Genomic DNA, 15,281 nt, shown 5'->3' with positions numbered 1-15,281 from the left:
TCAAAATATATTCCAGCCTGGTTGAGAAACCCTCTGCAGTGAGCTGGATCGCCCCCAAAATGCTGGGGAAGTGAAGCAGAACCAGTCATACCTCCAAAATTGGTAGTATTAGAGGCAGCTGCCTGAACAGAGACAGGAGCAGCAGCAGGGATGGCTTGCAACACTGGTTGTACTGGAGCAGCCGGAGTAGGAGGATCCAGATGAGCAGTGCGAATCAGGAGCATTTATAACGCTATGGCAAACTCATCCATGCGGTGGTCCTGCTCGTCCAATCTGGAGAAAATATTACAACTAAGTGGATTGCCTGCATCTTCTGGATTCATGGCCCTTGCGTAATGTCCGTAACCATAAACCAGGAGTCAGAAAATGCAGTTAAAATCACACCTTTAATGAAATGGCAAAAAATAAGTTCAAGAACGTAGTCAAAAACTGAAGCCAGGGTTTGGATGCCAGAGCGGGAAATCAGACGAGCCAGGGTCAGGAAGCCAGAAGTCAGTGTAATAAGGAGCAAAAAACAGGAACAGGTATCGTAAGGGAAGTCAGCCAGTCCAAGTCATACACAGGAACACACTGGAGATCATAAACCAGGCAAGGGCAGGGAGGAAATGAGAAAAGCTGTTTAGCCAAAATGGGCTTTCCTCTAGCCTGAACGAATGAGGCAGGTAATGGTAACTACCATGTTTCCCCAAAAATAAGCCTGGATCTTATATTCATTTTGGCAACAAAAGACCCAGTAGGGCTTATTTTCGGGGTAGGGCTTGACATGTGCTGTCTTCTCTTCCCATCTTCCTCCCTGCCTGTCCGGCCAGTGGAACTAAGTAAAAGTGGGTGTAAAAAAAAATCTTCAAATGCACCGTATTACACAATGCAAACCGGGCATTTCCCTGCAATGTATCTGTGATAAACACCCTGTTATAGCGTCGTGACCCGCCGATCCTCTCTTCTCGCACTGACCTAGGGTTGCCACCTCATCCCTTTAAACCCAAACACATATTAAATTACACGGGTTCTGAGGCCAATTTAATGCAGATAAAACACTAAGTTAGTTTAATTACCACGTTAATCAGCCACACAACCTGTGTAATTAATATGTGTTCAGGTTTAAAGGGATGAGGTGGCAACCCCACACTGACCTTAATTTTCTGGTGCAGTCCAGGGCACACTCCTAGCATTGAAGAGGGAGGGTAGTCCGAGATCCCCCGCTGGTAAAAGAGGCGAAGAGGAGAGCAGCGGGGATCAGCTGAGCACCCCTCGGCGCTTACATGGCCCGTCGGAGCTTCCTTCCCTGCTCCGAGCACTGCAGAGGGGGGCCGAGATCCCCCGCTGACAGCTGGGAGAAGAGGAGGAGAGCAGCGGGGGGATAAGCTGGGCGCCGCCGCCGCACAGAAGGCATTAATCACACATAGATCACAGCAATATACACAGTTCCCACTATACAACACTGCAATAAAGTGCCTTTTAGGATTTTAAAACCCTTTTAAACTAGGGCTTATTTTCGGGGTAGGTCTTATTTTCGGGGAAACACGGTAGGAGAGTCACTGTGGTAACGAGTGGCTGGTAATTAACTGACAGCCGAGCAGCTTCTGTGCACTGAAAGAAAAGAGCTGCTCGTAAATAGCAGGAGCCCAGCCCTGACATTATTTTATGTTGTACATTACATAATTTTGATACTATATAGTCCTCCCTGTTGTATATGTTGTATACTACATACCCCTGACTTCTGCTCTCTTCCCTCTACCCACTGCTATATATACATATAATATGTATTCTCTTTTGTTACACCCATTTTCTATCAGCTGGACATTTTTATATCTATAGATTTGATTGGAGCACAGACTTTTATATGTTGATAATAATGTGATAACATCCTTAAACTTTGGAACCTTAAACAGAACGTGATAACGAGGGAGGAGTCAATAAACCAATGATGGAGGTCTTCAGGATCAGTCCAGTCTTTATCTTGGTTGTTCTTCCCCATCCTCACTCTCTGTCCTCTGGTGGGGCTCAGCCCTGCTGTTATTCATGACTCAATCATGGACTAAATAAGGAATTGCAGGACTTCTTGTGTTGGGAAGATGGCAATGAGTGATAGAGGGGGTGGGGACACTTGTCCTATAATCCCCTCATCACCGTCACTCCTATAAAAGACAGTTCTCGTTGTTTCCTCACTCTCTGACTAAGGTCCATAAATAAAGAAATGAACTGGTAGGAGATCAGAGGACCCATTTACTAGTTACCTTGAGGGTGGAATTGTAATATCCTCAGAGACAAAGCTGCCTGATGTGGGTGGAGTCCTGGTTTAGGGGAACCAATCTGCTCATGTCTAGTAATAATCTTTTTATCTCTATTTTAGTACATGGACGGGAGATGAGGAAAACCTCAGAGGATTGTCTCACTTTGTCTCCAGACTGTAAAGTAGAAGATGAGGACATCACACAGTATAGTCCAGGAGAAAACCCGGCTACTTCAAATGTCCATCCGGCACCACACAGTGTAGATGGACCATCGTATTCCTCTTATCCTGAGGAACCTCAGACTGTGAGGGTTGGTGCCGTCCTTCCGAAAGATAAGAGGTTTTCCTGTACTGAGTGCGGGAAGTGTTTTTCAAAGAATGACCATCTTTCTGTTCATCAGAGATCTCACTCAGGGGAGAAGCCATTTTCTTGTCCTGAGTGCGGGAAATGTTTTTCACAGAAGTCCAATCTTTATAATCATCGGAAACTGCACACAGGGGAGAAGCCATATTCCTGTCCTGTGTGCGGGAAATGTTTTGTACAAAAATCGGTACTTGACGCACATCAGAGGTCTCACACAGGGGAGAAACCGTATTCCTGTCCTGAGTGTGGGAAATATTTTTCACAGAAATCCCATCTTTACAGACATCAGAGATCTCACACGGGGGAGAAGACACTTTCCTGTCCTGAGTGCGGGAAATTTTTTTCACAGAAGTCCCATCTGCACAGACATCAGAGACTGCACACAGGGGAGAAGCCTTATTCCTGCCTTGAGTGTGGGAAATGCTTTGTAAGAAAATCAGAAGTTGTTGTACATCAGAGGTCTCACACGGGGGAAAAGCCGTATTCCTGTCCTGCATGTGGGAAATGTTTTTCACAAAAGGCACATCTTGACAGCCATCAGAGATCTCACACGGGGGAAAAGCCACATTCCTGTCCTGCGTGCGGTAAATGTTTTTCACAAAAGGCACATCTTGACAGCCATCTGAGATCTCACACGGGGGAAAAGCCTTATTCTTGTTCTGAGTGTGGGAAATGTTTTGCAAGTAAATCAGATATTGTTGCACATCAGAGATCTCACACAGGGGAGAAGCCGTATTCTTGTCCTGAATGCGGGAAATGTTTTTCGGGGATGCCCAATCTTTACAGACATCAAAGAGTGCACACAGGGGAGAAGCCGTTTGCCTGCCCTGAGTGCGGGAAATGTTTTTCAAGGAAGTCCCATCTGTACAGGCATCAGAAATCTCATATGGGGGAGAAGCCACCTTCCTGTTCTGAGTGAGGGAATTGTTCCTCACTGAAGTCCTGTCTTTCTGTACATCAGGGATCCCACACAACCCTCGAGGTGTATTAGTGCCTTGAGTGCGGGAAATGTCTTCTATGTGAATGTTGCTGGACATCACAGCTCTCATGTGGGGAAGAAGCACACCCTGATATACACCTCAGATATACTCCATGGCTGATCTTCATCATGTAAGAAACAGTTCATAAGGAGATCAGAGATCACCAAAGACATGGATGAAGTGTTGTACCGTGTTGACCATTGATAGCAGTAGAAAAATAAAAATGGAGTTATTAGCTTTCATTGGCTGAATACATTTTGTGGTGTAAGATTTCACAAACACTTAAAGCTCTCTTAAAAAAAATAATAATAATAGTTGAATGATTGTGACCAACATTTGCCCAGCCCTGACAAATATTGGTTGTATTTTTTTTTAACCACTTGCGGCACTTTCACCCCCTTCCTGCCCAGGCCAATTTTCAGCTTTAAAGCGCTGTTGCACTTTGAATGACAATTGCGCGGTCATGCTTCACTGTACCCATAGGCCATTTTTATCATTTTTTTCACACAAATGGATCTTTCTTTTGGAGGTATTTAATCACCACTGGGGTTTTTATTTTTTGCTAAACAAACGAAAAAAACCCAGAAAATTTTGAAAATGAATGTTTTTCTTTGTTTCTGTTACAAAATTTTGCAAACAGGTAATTTTTCTCATTCACTGATGTGCGCTGATGAGGCTGTGCTGGTGGGCACTGATGTGGCTGCACTTATAGGCGGCACTGAGTGGTGGCACTGGTAGGCCGCACTGATGGTGAGGCACTGATGGGCATGGATTAGCAGCACTGGTGGACACTGATAGGCACTGATGGGTGGCACTGGTTTGCACTGATTAGCAGCACTGGTAAGTAATGTTGGGACTGATGTCCCTGTAACAGAAGCTGGTTATCGGCTTCCTTCATTTCTCCTTACGCTGTCAGCATGAGGAGAAAAAAAAGCTGATAACTGGCTTCTGTTTACTTATGTGATCGGCTGTCATTCACTGACAGCTGATCACGTGGTAAAGGGCCGCTGTGATTGTCCCTTTTCCCCGATCTGTGATCAGCCGAGTCCGAACGACACAATGATCACAGTCCGCGCCACCTGCGCAATGACGGGAGGACATCTGTGAACGCCCTCCCGGCACTGGAAGCCCACGCTGCAGCCGTCTTTCAGCTGTAGCGTGGGTGGAAAGTGGTTAATACATCAATTTCCAATAATCGTCAGCTCCATCTGATGGCCATAGTGTGTTATTTTGCTATTGTTCCGATTGAAGTAGTTAAAAAATACTGTATTATGGTCACTAGATGGAGCTGACCATCATAGGAAATCATGGTGTTAACTAAACAACAGCCAGAATTTGTCATGGCTGGGCAAATGCTTGTCACATTCATTCAACAATTGTTTTATGAATAGACCCGCTTGTTTGTTTTCATCAGTCATGTCCACTGCCCTACTGACATTGTCCACTGCCCTACTGACACCATCCACTGCCCTACTGACACCATCCACTACCCTATTGACACTGACCACTGCTCTACTGACACCATCCTCTGCCCTTCTTGCCCTATTGAGATCGTTCACTGCCCTACTGACACCATCCCCTGCCCTACTGACATTGTCCACTGCCCTACTGACACCGTCCACTGCCCTACTGACACCATACAAATAAAGATAATAATAGAAAATATAACAATAATACTTAACTAAAGATGCTGTTTCGCCACGGAGTCCCGCCCATGATGGAGTGGCCATTGACCAGGTTCAGAAACATGCCTAATTGTAGCTCTGATGTGAGACCAGCTTATTCCAGTGGGCTGTGGCAGCTACATGCTGATATGTGAGTAAATGACCAATCAAAGTGGTTTGGACACTGATATCACCTTTTAAGAGGGATAGTGGGCTGGTCATCCTGCCTTCTTCAAGCCTTATGTCAGTTGAGGTAAAGCCATACATATGTCCTTATATGGCTCCTTGACCAGGTTTAGAATTCATTATTAGATATTTGTGAGACCACTAAACAACTTTAACTAAGGAAATATGTAATATGCAATTTTTCTATTAGAGGGATATCTTCAATGGTGGTAATCGGTGATGGTGGCAATTGCAGTGGATGATCAAACTTCCTGGATGTGATTACCTGAGCATTTTTTCTGCTGTAGATTTTGCAGAAAATCCTTCTGGAGAGTAAGCATTCACTTGCTGTGTGACGTCAGCACTATATCTCCACCCTACATACGTTTCGTCCTTCTGGTCCCCTGATGGTGTCCTGTTGATCATTACATTTACGTTCGATATATACACTATATTTCCAAAGTATTGGGACGCCTGCCTTTACACGCACATGAACTAATGGCATCCCATTCTCAGTCCATAGGGTTCAATATTGAGTTGATTTGAAAAAAAGAAAATCGCTGCAGAGTACAGACTGTAGAAGTAGGCAAAAAAGATGACCATGCGGCGTAGTCTAAATACATTTTAATGAAAAATTGGTTAAATTGATACGGAACAACATCCATGAGATATGTAAATACCTTCCAATACAAAATAGCACAAATACATAAAATGATAAAAACAATCCCGGTGGTTATCCAGAAAAAGGGGATTTCCAATGATTAATCTAATGATGAAAGAGATGTGACATAAATCCTGATATCCAATGAAATAATAACAGCTGTATACTGTGGAAACTGCAGACCAATGCAGGATGACCCAAATTAATTGCTGTAATAAGAAGGGATATCAGTGTAGTCACATTGATTGCAGAGCACGTGGTTCCTGTAAAAAAATAGATGTAAGACATATGTCTCTTTTCCTAGTGGTAATTGATATGGATGTAAAAAATAATAGTCAAATAGTACAGGGCTCAAAATTTCAAGTCCTGAGCTGCTAGCCAGGACTCAAGAGTTACTCTCCACCAGTTGCCCCACCCAACCCCTACCCTGCCCTGCCCCTAATTCCACCCCTAAACACGCCCTCATAAATTATCTCATGAAGATACACTTAAATGTTTTATGCAGAATTAAGTTACAAAAATAAATATTAACAACAACTTTATCAGTGCCCCTCAGCACAGCCTCACCTGTGCCCACCATTGCAGCCACACTGTGCCCACCATTGCAGCCTCACTGTGCCCACAATTGCAGCCTCACTGTGCCCACCATCGCAGCCTCACTGTGCCCACCATTGCAGCCTCACTGTGCCCACCATCACAGCCTCACTGTGTCCACCATTGCAGTCTCACTGTGCCCACCATTGCAGCCACACTGTGCACACCATTGCAGCCTAACCTGGGCAGAGAAAGAGAGAGGGCAGCCGGATCATGACTGGAGGAAGAGGAGAGCTGCGGGATCACAGAGTGTGGATAGCCCGCTGTAACAGCTTACATTACAATTGCCTCCGCTCTGCTCACTGTCACACACAGCCCCATCTCCTCCTGACCCCGCACCTGTAATAAACAGAATGCATCCCAGCATTGGACCCGCGTTCTGTCTATCACAGGCACGGGGTCAGTAGGAGGCGGGGCATGTAATGTTATATGTTACAGCGGGCTATACGCGCTCTGTGATCCCTTGGCATTCCCCTTCCTCCATGCTCTCTATCGCTGGGAGAACGGCTCCCAATCAACCCCACCCACCAGCGGTGCTCTCCCCCCCCCCCCGCTCCTCAACAGCCTTCATTTTCCACTCGCAAAATGTGAGTAGGCGAGTGGAAAATTTGAGGGCTGAAATAGTATACATCAGATGTTAGGAATCCACATGAAGATATTGCTCAAAATCAAAATATTTGTTCTACATATAAAGAATGATGAATGGCACCCCAGTAGAGTACTGTACATCATACATGAGAAGGGAGCAAATCAAATGAAATAAACTTGCAGTGCTGCAGTAATCAATCTCAAAATGGAATGATGAAATTGGCTCAATGCTCTAAGGTAGAGCATTGAGCCAATTTCATCATTCCATTTTGAGATCGAGTCCTATAAACTGAAGGACCTATGAATAAATGGTTGTGGAACGAATCATTTGAGTTTCCATTATTTCTTATGGGGAAATTTGCTTTGATATTCAAGTGCTTTGGATTACAAGCATTCTTCCGGAACGAATTATGCTCGCAATCCAAGGTTTTACTGTACTGTAATAGAGTGGATTGTAGGATTTTTCAAGCATTTTAACTCATAATGCTAATTGCTAATGACTCCTGAGCTGACAGGCAGGGAGGGAGAGGGGGAGAAAAGACAGGGGACATAGGAACTGGCAAATACACATTGCATGATAAGACCTACCCTGAAAATAAGCTCTACTGTGTCTTTTGTTGCCAAAATTAAGACCCGGTCTTTTGGGAAAACACGGTAGTTATCTTTATTAACCACTCACCTACTGGGCACTTAAACCCCCTCCCTGTCCAGACCAAATTTCAGCTTTCAGCACTGTTGAACTTTACCCAAATTAAATTTTTATAATTTTTTTACACAAATAGAACTTTCTTTTGGTGGTATTTAATCACCACTGGGTTTTCTTATTTTTTGCTAAAGAAACAAAAAAATCTAAAATTTTGAAAAAAAATGTTTTTCGTTTGTTATAAAATTTTGCAAACAGGTAATTTTTCACCTTCACTGATGTGCACTGATGAGGCGGCACTGATGGCCACTGATAGGCTGCACTGATGGGTACTGATAGGCTGCACTGATGGGTACTGATATGCTGCACTAATGGGCACTGATAGGCTGCACTGATGGGCAATCATGAGGAGGCACTGATGAGGTGGCACTGAAGGGCATTGAGAGGTGGCACTGATAGGAGGCACTGATAGGCACTAGTAGGCGACACTGGTAGGTGACACTGATGGGCAGCACTGATAGCCCACCATGGATATACATCGCTACTTTGATGTTAAATACCGTTGTTATGGCAGCAGCTAGCTGCCATAACGCTAGTATTTTTATTCATGACCGGCGATCCTCTTTCACGTAAAAGTGGTCTCAGCGACAGATTCGCCACAATATCACTTTTATGAGTGGTGGGAGAGGTTCCCCCCCCCTTCTGGCGCTTCCCAGTCATCTCCACCACTTACCGGAGCCGTTGGAAGCGGCAGAAACAATTAGATCCCTTATTACAAGGGATGTTTACATTCCTTGTAATAGGAATAAAAGTGATCCAAATTTATTTTTTGTGAAAAAGACAGTGTAAAGATAAAAAATAAAAAGTTAAATAAATAATGGTGTCCTATGGGTAATACATTTGTACATCAGTGGTGTCCCCTGCAGATTCTGTGAGTTGACACTTGGATGATAATCCTGCTCTTAGTTCAGCAGTATTATTCCTATCAGCTGTGAAGACCTGGTTCCTTCCGCCTTGTGGTTTACTATGCTGCTAAACAGTGGGTTGGCTGCCTGGAAACAGGTGGCTATATTAATGCGGGAATTTGGCGAGGCTCCTCCTCTACTGAGGAAGTGCAGACTATTGGACGTAACGTACGTATAGGACGAGGAACCCCGTACATGACGTCATCCCGCGGCCATCTCTGCATTAAGCTCTGTCATAGTTTTTGACATCAGTATGATTAGCTGCAGTATACTTAAGTTATCATAAACCTACTTTTCTCTATCTCTCTAAGCTATTTAATGGAACAAAGTCAGGTGACAGAGGCAGTGTGTTCCTGCCCGGGGGCTTTGGCCTGGGTGGATGGTGTGTGTACAGCTCCTGGCTGCTAGGCCTGAGGTCTATCCATGTGGCTGCCGGCTGCTAGGCCTAACCGAGGCCTTTACTTGGGTGTTCGAGTTTATGCGGAGAAAAGCCTGCCAAAGATCCGGGAATGATTCTAAAGGGATGGGATTCTAAGGAAGCCTCTAGTGGTGAGGATGTCAGGAAGTGCCCTGTAGAAGGAACAATGCTGCTGACCGAGCTGGTGCACGTCTGGGTGCACGCGCGCTATTCTCTGCGCCAAACGGCCTATTTAAACAGGATGTGCAGACAGGACCAGTGCTGGCTGATCTACAGCTTCCAGTGACTGAATTACCTGGCTTGCCTTTGGACTCTCCCTGCCTTCTGCCTGCACCTGACCCCAGCTCGTCTTTTTACCTTGATTCTGCCTGCTCCTTTAAGTACTACGCTGCCCGCCAGTTACCGACCCGGCCTGTGATCCAACCTGCCTGTCTATTGCACCTGTTCCAGCATTTCCTGTCTGTGTGAAGATCCAGTCTGCCTGCACCTGCTTGTGATCCATATCCTTCTGGGCTGGTCCACTGTCAGGCAGCCCCAGCATCTGGGTGTGTGTGTGTCTGGATATCGGCTGATCCAGTTTCCAGCCTGCCTGCTGTTCTGATCCTTCACCTTGCTGGTCCTCATCCGTGCAGCATCAGTTACCTCAGAGTGGCCATTCTAACAGCTGACCCGCCAGGCACTCATACCATTCGGCACTCCCGAGCCGCCTGTCTGCTCTATCAGGGGCTGTGAGTCAAATACGTAAGGGAGGCCTTCCTCTGTATCATTGGGCTCATCTGTCAGTTATGTAGGAACGTGACAGAGGATGGACTGTGCTGCAACTGGCTCACAGCCCCCAGGGTCTCACGCTCACGGTAGGCTACTGGAGGATAGAGAGGAAGCAACAGTTCAGGACAACAAGGGATAGTCAGGAGATAAGCCAAAGGTTGGGGCAACTAGCAGACAAGGATTAGACAAAGAACACGCCAAAGGTCAGGGTAACAAGCAGGCAGGGATAGTCAAAGAACAAGCCACGATCGGTGAACAGAAACAGACGTAGAGCACATGGCAAGAAACACACAATATTGATCAGCAAGGCTGGCTTGCAGTGCACAGATTAATATAGTGTTCCTAGTTAGAGGCTGGGGTGGAGCCATGCTTGAGGGAAGATTACTTAAACAGACAGGTATCTGGTTGATACACAACCAGAGGTAAGCAGACAGACAGGGCATGAAACTATTACTGCAGATTCGCGACAGTACCCCCCTCTTATGAGTCCTCCCCCTCCCCCACTTGGGACCAGGCTTGGAGGGAAACTTCAAATGGAACTTCCTCAGAAGATCTGCAAAGATTTCAGATGCAGTGATCCAAGACCTCTCCTCGGGACCAAACCCTTTTCAATGCACGAGGTATTGAAGAATGTCTTTACAGAATCGGGAATCCAGAACCCGACTAATAGGGATGAGCCGAACACCCCCCTGTTCGGTTCGCACCAGAACATGCGAACAGGAAAAAAGTTCGTTCGAACACGCGAACACTGTTAATGTCTATGGGACACGAACATGAATAATCAAAAGTGCTAATTTTAAAGGCTAATATGCAAGTTATTGTCATAAAAAGTGTTTGGGGACCTGGGTCCTGCCCCAGGGGACATGAATCAATGCAAAAAAAAGTTTTAAAAACGGCCGTTTTTTCAGGAGCAGTGATTTTAATAATGCTTAAAGTCAAACAATAAAAGTGTAATATCCCTTTAAATTTCGTACCTGGGGGGTGTCTATAGTATGCCTGTAAAGGGGCGCATGTTTCCTGTGTTTAGAACAGTCTGACAGCAAAATGACATTTTGAAGGAAAAAACTCATTTAAAACTACCCGCGGCTATTGCATTGCCGACAATACACATAGAAGTTCATTGATAAAAACGGCATGGGAATTCCCCAAAGGGGGACCCCGAACCAAAATAAAAAAAAAAAATGACGTGGGAGTCCCCCTAAATTCCATACCAGGCCCTTCAGGTCTGGTATGGATATTAAAGGGAACCCCGGCCAAAATTTAAAAAAAAAATGACGTGGGGTTCCCCCTAAATTCCATACCAGACCCTTCAGGTCTGGTATGGATTTTAAGGGGAACCCCGCGCCAAAAAAAAAAAAAAAAAAAAACGGCGTGGGGTCCCCCCAAAAATCCATACCAGACCCTTATCCGAGCACGCAACCTGGCAGGCCGCAGGAAAAGAGGGGGGGACGAGAGTGCGGCCCCCCCCCTCCTGAACCGTACCAGGCCACATGCCCTCAACATTGGGAGGGTGCTTTGGGGTAGCCCCCCAAAACACCTTGTCCCCATGTTGATGAGGACAAGGGCCTCATCCCCACAACCCTGGCCGGTGGTTGTGGGGGTCTGCGGGCGGGGGGCTTATCGGAATCTGGAAGCCCCCTTTAACAAGGGGACCCCCAGATCCTGGCCCCCCCCTGTGTGAAATGGTAAGGGGGTACTTACCCCTACCATTTCACAAAAAAACTCAAAAATGTTAAAAATGACAAGAGACAGTTTTTGACAATTCCTTTATTTAAATACTTCTTCTTTCTTCCTTCATCTTCTGGTTCTTCTGGCTCTTCTGGTTCTTCCTCCGGCGTTCTCGTCCAGCATCTCCTCCGCGGCGTCTTCTATCTTCTTCTCCTCGGGCCGCTCCGCACCCATGGCATGGGGGGGAGGCTCCCGCTCTTCTCTTCTTCTTTTCTTCTCTTCTTCATTTTCTTCTCCGGACCGCTCCGCATCCATGCTGGCATGGAGGGAGGCTCCCGCTGTGTGACGGCGCTCCTCGTCTGACAGTTCTTAAATAACGGGGGCGGGGCCACCCGGTGACCCCGCCCCCCTCTGACACACGGGACATGACGGGACTTTCCTGTGGCATTCCCCGTGACGTCACAGGGAAGTCCCATCAAGTCACCGTGCGTCAGAGGGGGGCGGGGTCACCGGGTGGCCCCGCCCCCGTTATTTAAGAACTGTCAGACGAGGAGCACCGTCACACAGCGGGAGCCTCCCTCCATGCCAGCATGGATGCGGAGCGGCCCGGAGAAGAAAATGAAGAAGAGAAGAAAAGAAGAAGAGAAGAGCGGGAGCCTCCCCCCCATGCCATGGGTGCGGAGCGGCCCGAGGAGAAGAAGATAGAAGACGCTGCGGAGGAGATGCTGGACGAGAATGCCGGAGGAAGAACCAGAAGAGCCAGAAGATGAAGGAAGATAGAAGAAAGAAGAAGCATTTAAATAAAGGAATTGTCAAAAACTGTCTCTTGTCATTTTTAACATTTTTGACAGTTTTTTAGTGAAATGGTAGGGGTAAGTACCCCCTTACCATTTCACACGGGGGGGGCCGGGATCTGGGGGTCCCCTTGTTAAAGGGGGCTTCCCGATTCCGATAAGCCCCCCGCCCGCAGACCCCCACAACCACCGGCCAGGGTTGTGGGGATGAGGCCCTTGTCCTCATCAACATGGGGACAAGGTGTTTTGGGGGGCTACCCCAAAGCACCCTCCCAATGTTGAGGGCATGTGGCCTGGTACGGTTCAGGAGGGGGGGGCCGCACTCTCGTCCCCCCCTCTTTTCCTGCGGCCTGCCAGGTTGCGTGCTCGGATAAGGGTATGGTATGGATTTTTGGGGGGACCCCACGCCGTTTTTTTTTTTTTGGCGCTGGGTTCCCCTTAAAATCCATACCAGACCTGAAGGGTCTGGTATGGAATTTAGGGGGAACCCCACGTCATTTTTTTAAAAAATTTTGGCCGGGGTTCCCCTTAATATCCATATCAGACCTGAAGGGCCTGGTATGGAATTTAGGGGGACTCCTACGTCATTTTTTTTTTTAAATTTTGGTTCAGGGTTCCCCTTTGGGGAATTCCCATGCCGTTTTTATCAATGAACTTCTATGTGTATTGTCGGCAATGCAATAAGCCGCAGGTAGTTTTAAATGAGTTTTTTCCTTCAAAATGTCATTTTGCTGTCAGACTGTTCTAAACACAGGAAACATGCGCCCCTTTACAGGCATACTATAGACACCCCCCAGGTACGAAATTTAAAGGGATATTACACTTTTATTGTTTGACTTTAAGCATTATTAAAATCACTGCTCCTGAAAAAACGGCTGTTTTTAAAACTTTTTTTTTGCATTGATCCATGTCCCCTGGGGCAGGACCCAGGTCCCCAAACACTTTGTAGGGTAATAACTTGCATATTAGCCTTTAAAATTAGCACTTTTGATTTCTCCCATAGACTTTTAAAGGGTGTTCCGCGGCATTCGAATTTGCCTCGAACACCCCAAATTGTTCGCTGTTCGGCGAACTTGCGAACAGCCAATGTTCGAGTCGAACATGAGTTCGACTCGAACTCGAAGCTCATCCCTACCGACTAACCCCGTACTTTAAATTATCCTCAGAGACCGGAACTGAGGTAGGGAGAGGACTCATTGAGGACCAAAGGCTTTTTAGGAATGGGCATGAGAAGACCAGCAGGAGTCTGAGGAGGGGCCCCCAGACCCTTAAAGATGAGCTTGACTTCCAGCACAGGACTAACAGACTGGGCAGAGGTCAGTGGATCCCTGAGGCCAGGTTTGTTAGAAGGTGACGTGTCACAGGAGTCAAGCCGGATAGCTGAAACACAAGCAGAGAGCCCAGAAAAAAAGGTTGAACGCCCCACCTGGCCAAATGAGGCAGTCTATCCAAAGGATGGATTGAACCTCTTAGACAGTTTTGAATGGATGTATTAGTAGTAGGATGAGGCCAGGTTATAGAAGGTCCTGAATAAGAAAAAGCAGGAGGCTTAATGGCCATGGGCTGGACTGGCATAACTGGTGCAGAGGCCGACTGAATTGCACCGCCGGGTGTAGCGACTGTGGAACTTGCGAACAAGTTAGCCTGGCTGTGCGTCTAAGGGAGTTTAGAGACAGGCAAAAGTAAATGGTTATGCAAACTGGAGTGAATGATCGGCTCAGATTTGCAGGTGGGCTCCTCATCCAGAGTGTCAAATGACCTAGAGAGTGCATCAGCCCGACTATTGCAGGACACATCCCAGAAATTGCTATACGCAGTGGGAAGAGCAGAAGATACTTAGATGGTGGCAACAGGAAGTTTCTCTTTTGGGGCAACCCTGAGTAGGCAGTAGGAGGAACCCCAAGCCAGGATCTGTCCAGCAGTCCAGTCAAAGTGTGGAGAATTGAGCTGTAACCAAGGAAGACCCAAAACGATAGGAGTTGAGGCCTTAGGTAAAATAAGGAAGGATATCCACTCCTGATAGAGTGTCCCTAGCGACATCTTAACAGGGATGGTCTGGAAGCAGATAGGGCCCCCTGGGAGAACAGTGCCATTAATCGCCGAGACCAACAATGGAGTGGTGAGGGGCAATAGGGTAAGTCTTGTGGAAGATGCAGTTCCCCAGTCCATGAAATTGCCAGCGGCTCCGGAATCCAGATATACCGAGACCGAATGAAAGGAAGTGCCAACATGAAGGAACACAGAATGAAGAAGAAGAGAAGGTACAGGTGATATTCTGGGTCCAATACTCCACCTTCCAGATGTATGTCACGAAAATGACCTTTGGCCCCACAATAGAGGCACAGGCCCAGAGTTCTGCCCCTAGCACGTTTCTCGGGAGATAGCCTGGTCCGGCCCAGCTGCATAGGTTTCTCAGCTGGCAGGTGGTGCTCCTTGGGTCGAAGAGAGGGGAGCTCAAGCTGCCTAAGGGAGTACTGGCGACTTTTTTCCAGGGTCCTCTCCTGAAAGGGAATATTGATCTGGTTACACAAGGAGATGACTCCGTCCAGATCAGCAGGGATGGTTCTTCCCTCTGACGGAGGCTCTTTACCACGTGATCAGCCGTGTCCAATCACGGCTGATCACGATGTAAACAGGAAGAGCCATTGATCGGCTTTTCCTCACTCACGTCTGACAGACGCGAGTAGAGGAGTGCCGATTGGCTGCTCTCCTGACAGTGGGGGTCTGTGCTGATTGTTTATCAGCGCAGCTGCCCCTCGGATGCCCACCCAGGACC

General features: G+C 46.9%; 1 protein-coding gene and 1 pseudogene across 1 annotated transcript in view; one reads left to right on the top strand and one right to left on the bottom strand.

Moving 5' to 3' along the window:
- Positions 1 to 3,821, top strand: part of LOC141121623 (uncharacterized) — a 91,130-nt gene extending 87,309 nt beyond the window's left edge. The window contains 1 exon segment of the mRNA XM_073611273.1: positions 2,574 to 3,821. Within this exon segment, the coding sequence (XP_073467374.1) occupies positions 2,574 to 3,588 (1,015 nt within the window). The 3' untranslated portion in view covers positions 3,589 to 3,821.
- The window catches only part of LOC141121596 (uncharacterized), a 482,112-nt pseudogene that overhangs the window by 338,566 nt on the left and 128,265 nt on the right, over positions 1 to 15,281 (bottom strand).

The sequence above is a fragment of the Aquarana catesbeiana genome, unplaced genomic scaffold (genome assembly GCF_042186555.1).
Source record: "Aquarana catesbeiana isolate 2022-GZ unplaced genomic scaffold, ASM4218655v1 unanchor226, whole genome shotgun sequence".
NCBI classification, from domain to species: Eukaryota; Metazoa; Chordata; class Amphibia; order Anura; family Ranidae; genus Aquarana; species Aquarana catesbeiana.
This window is presented reverse-complemented; position numbering and strand designations above follow the sequence as displayed.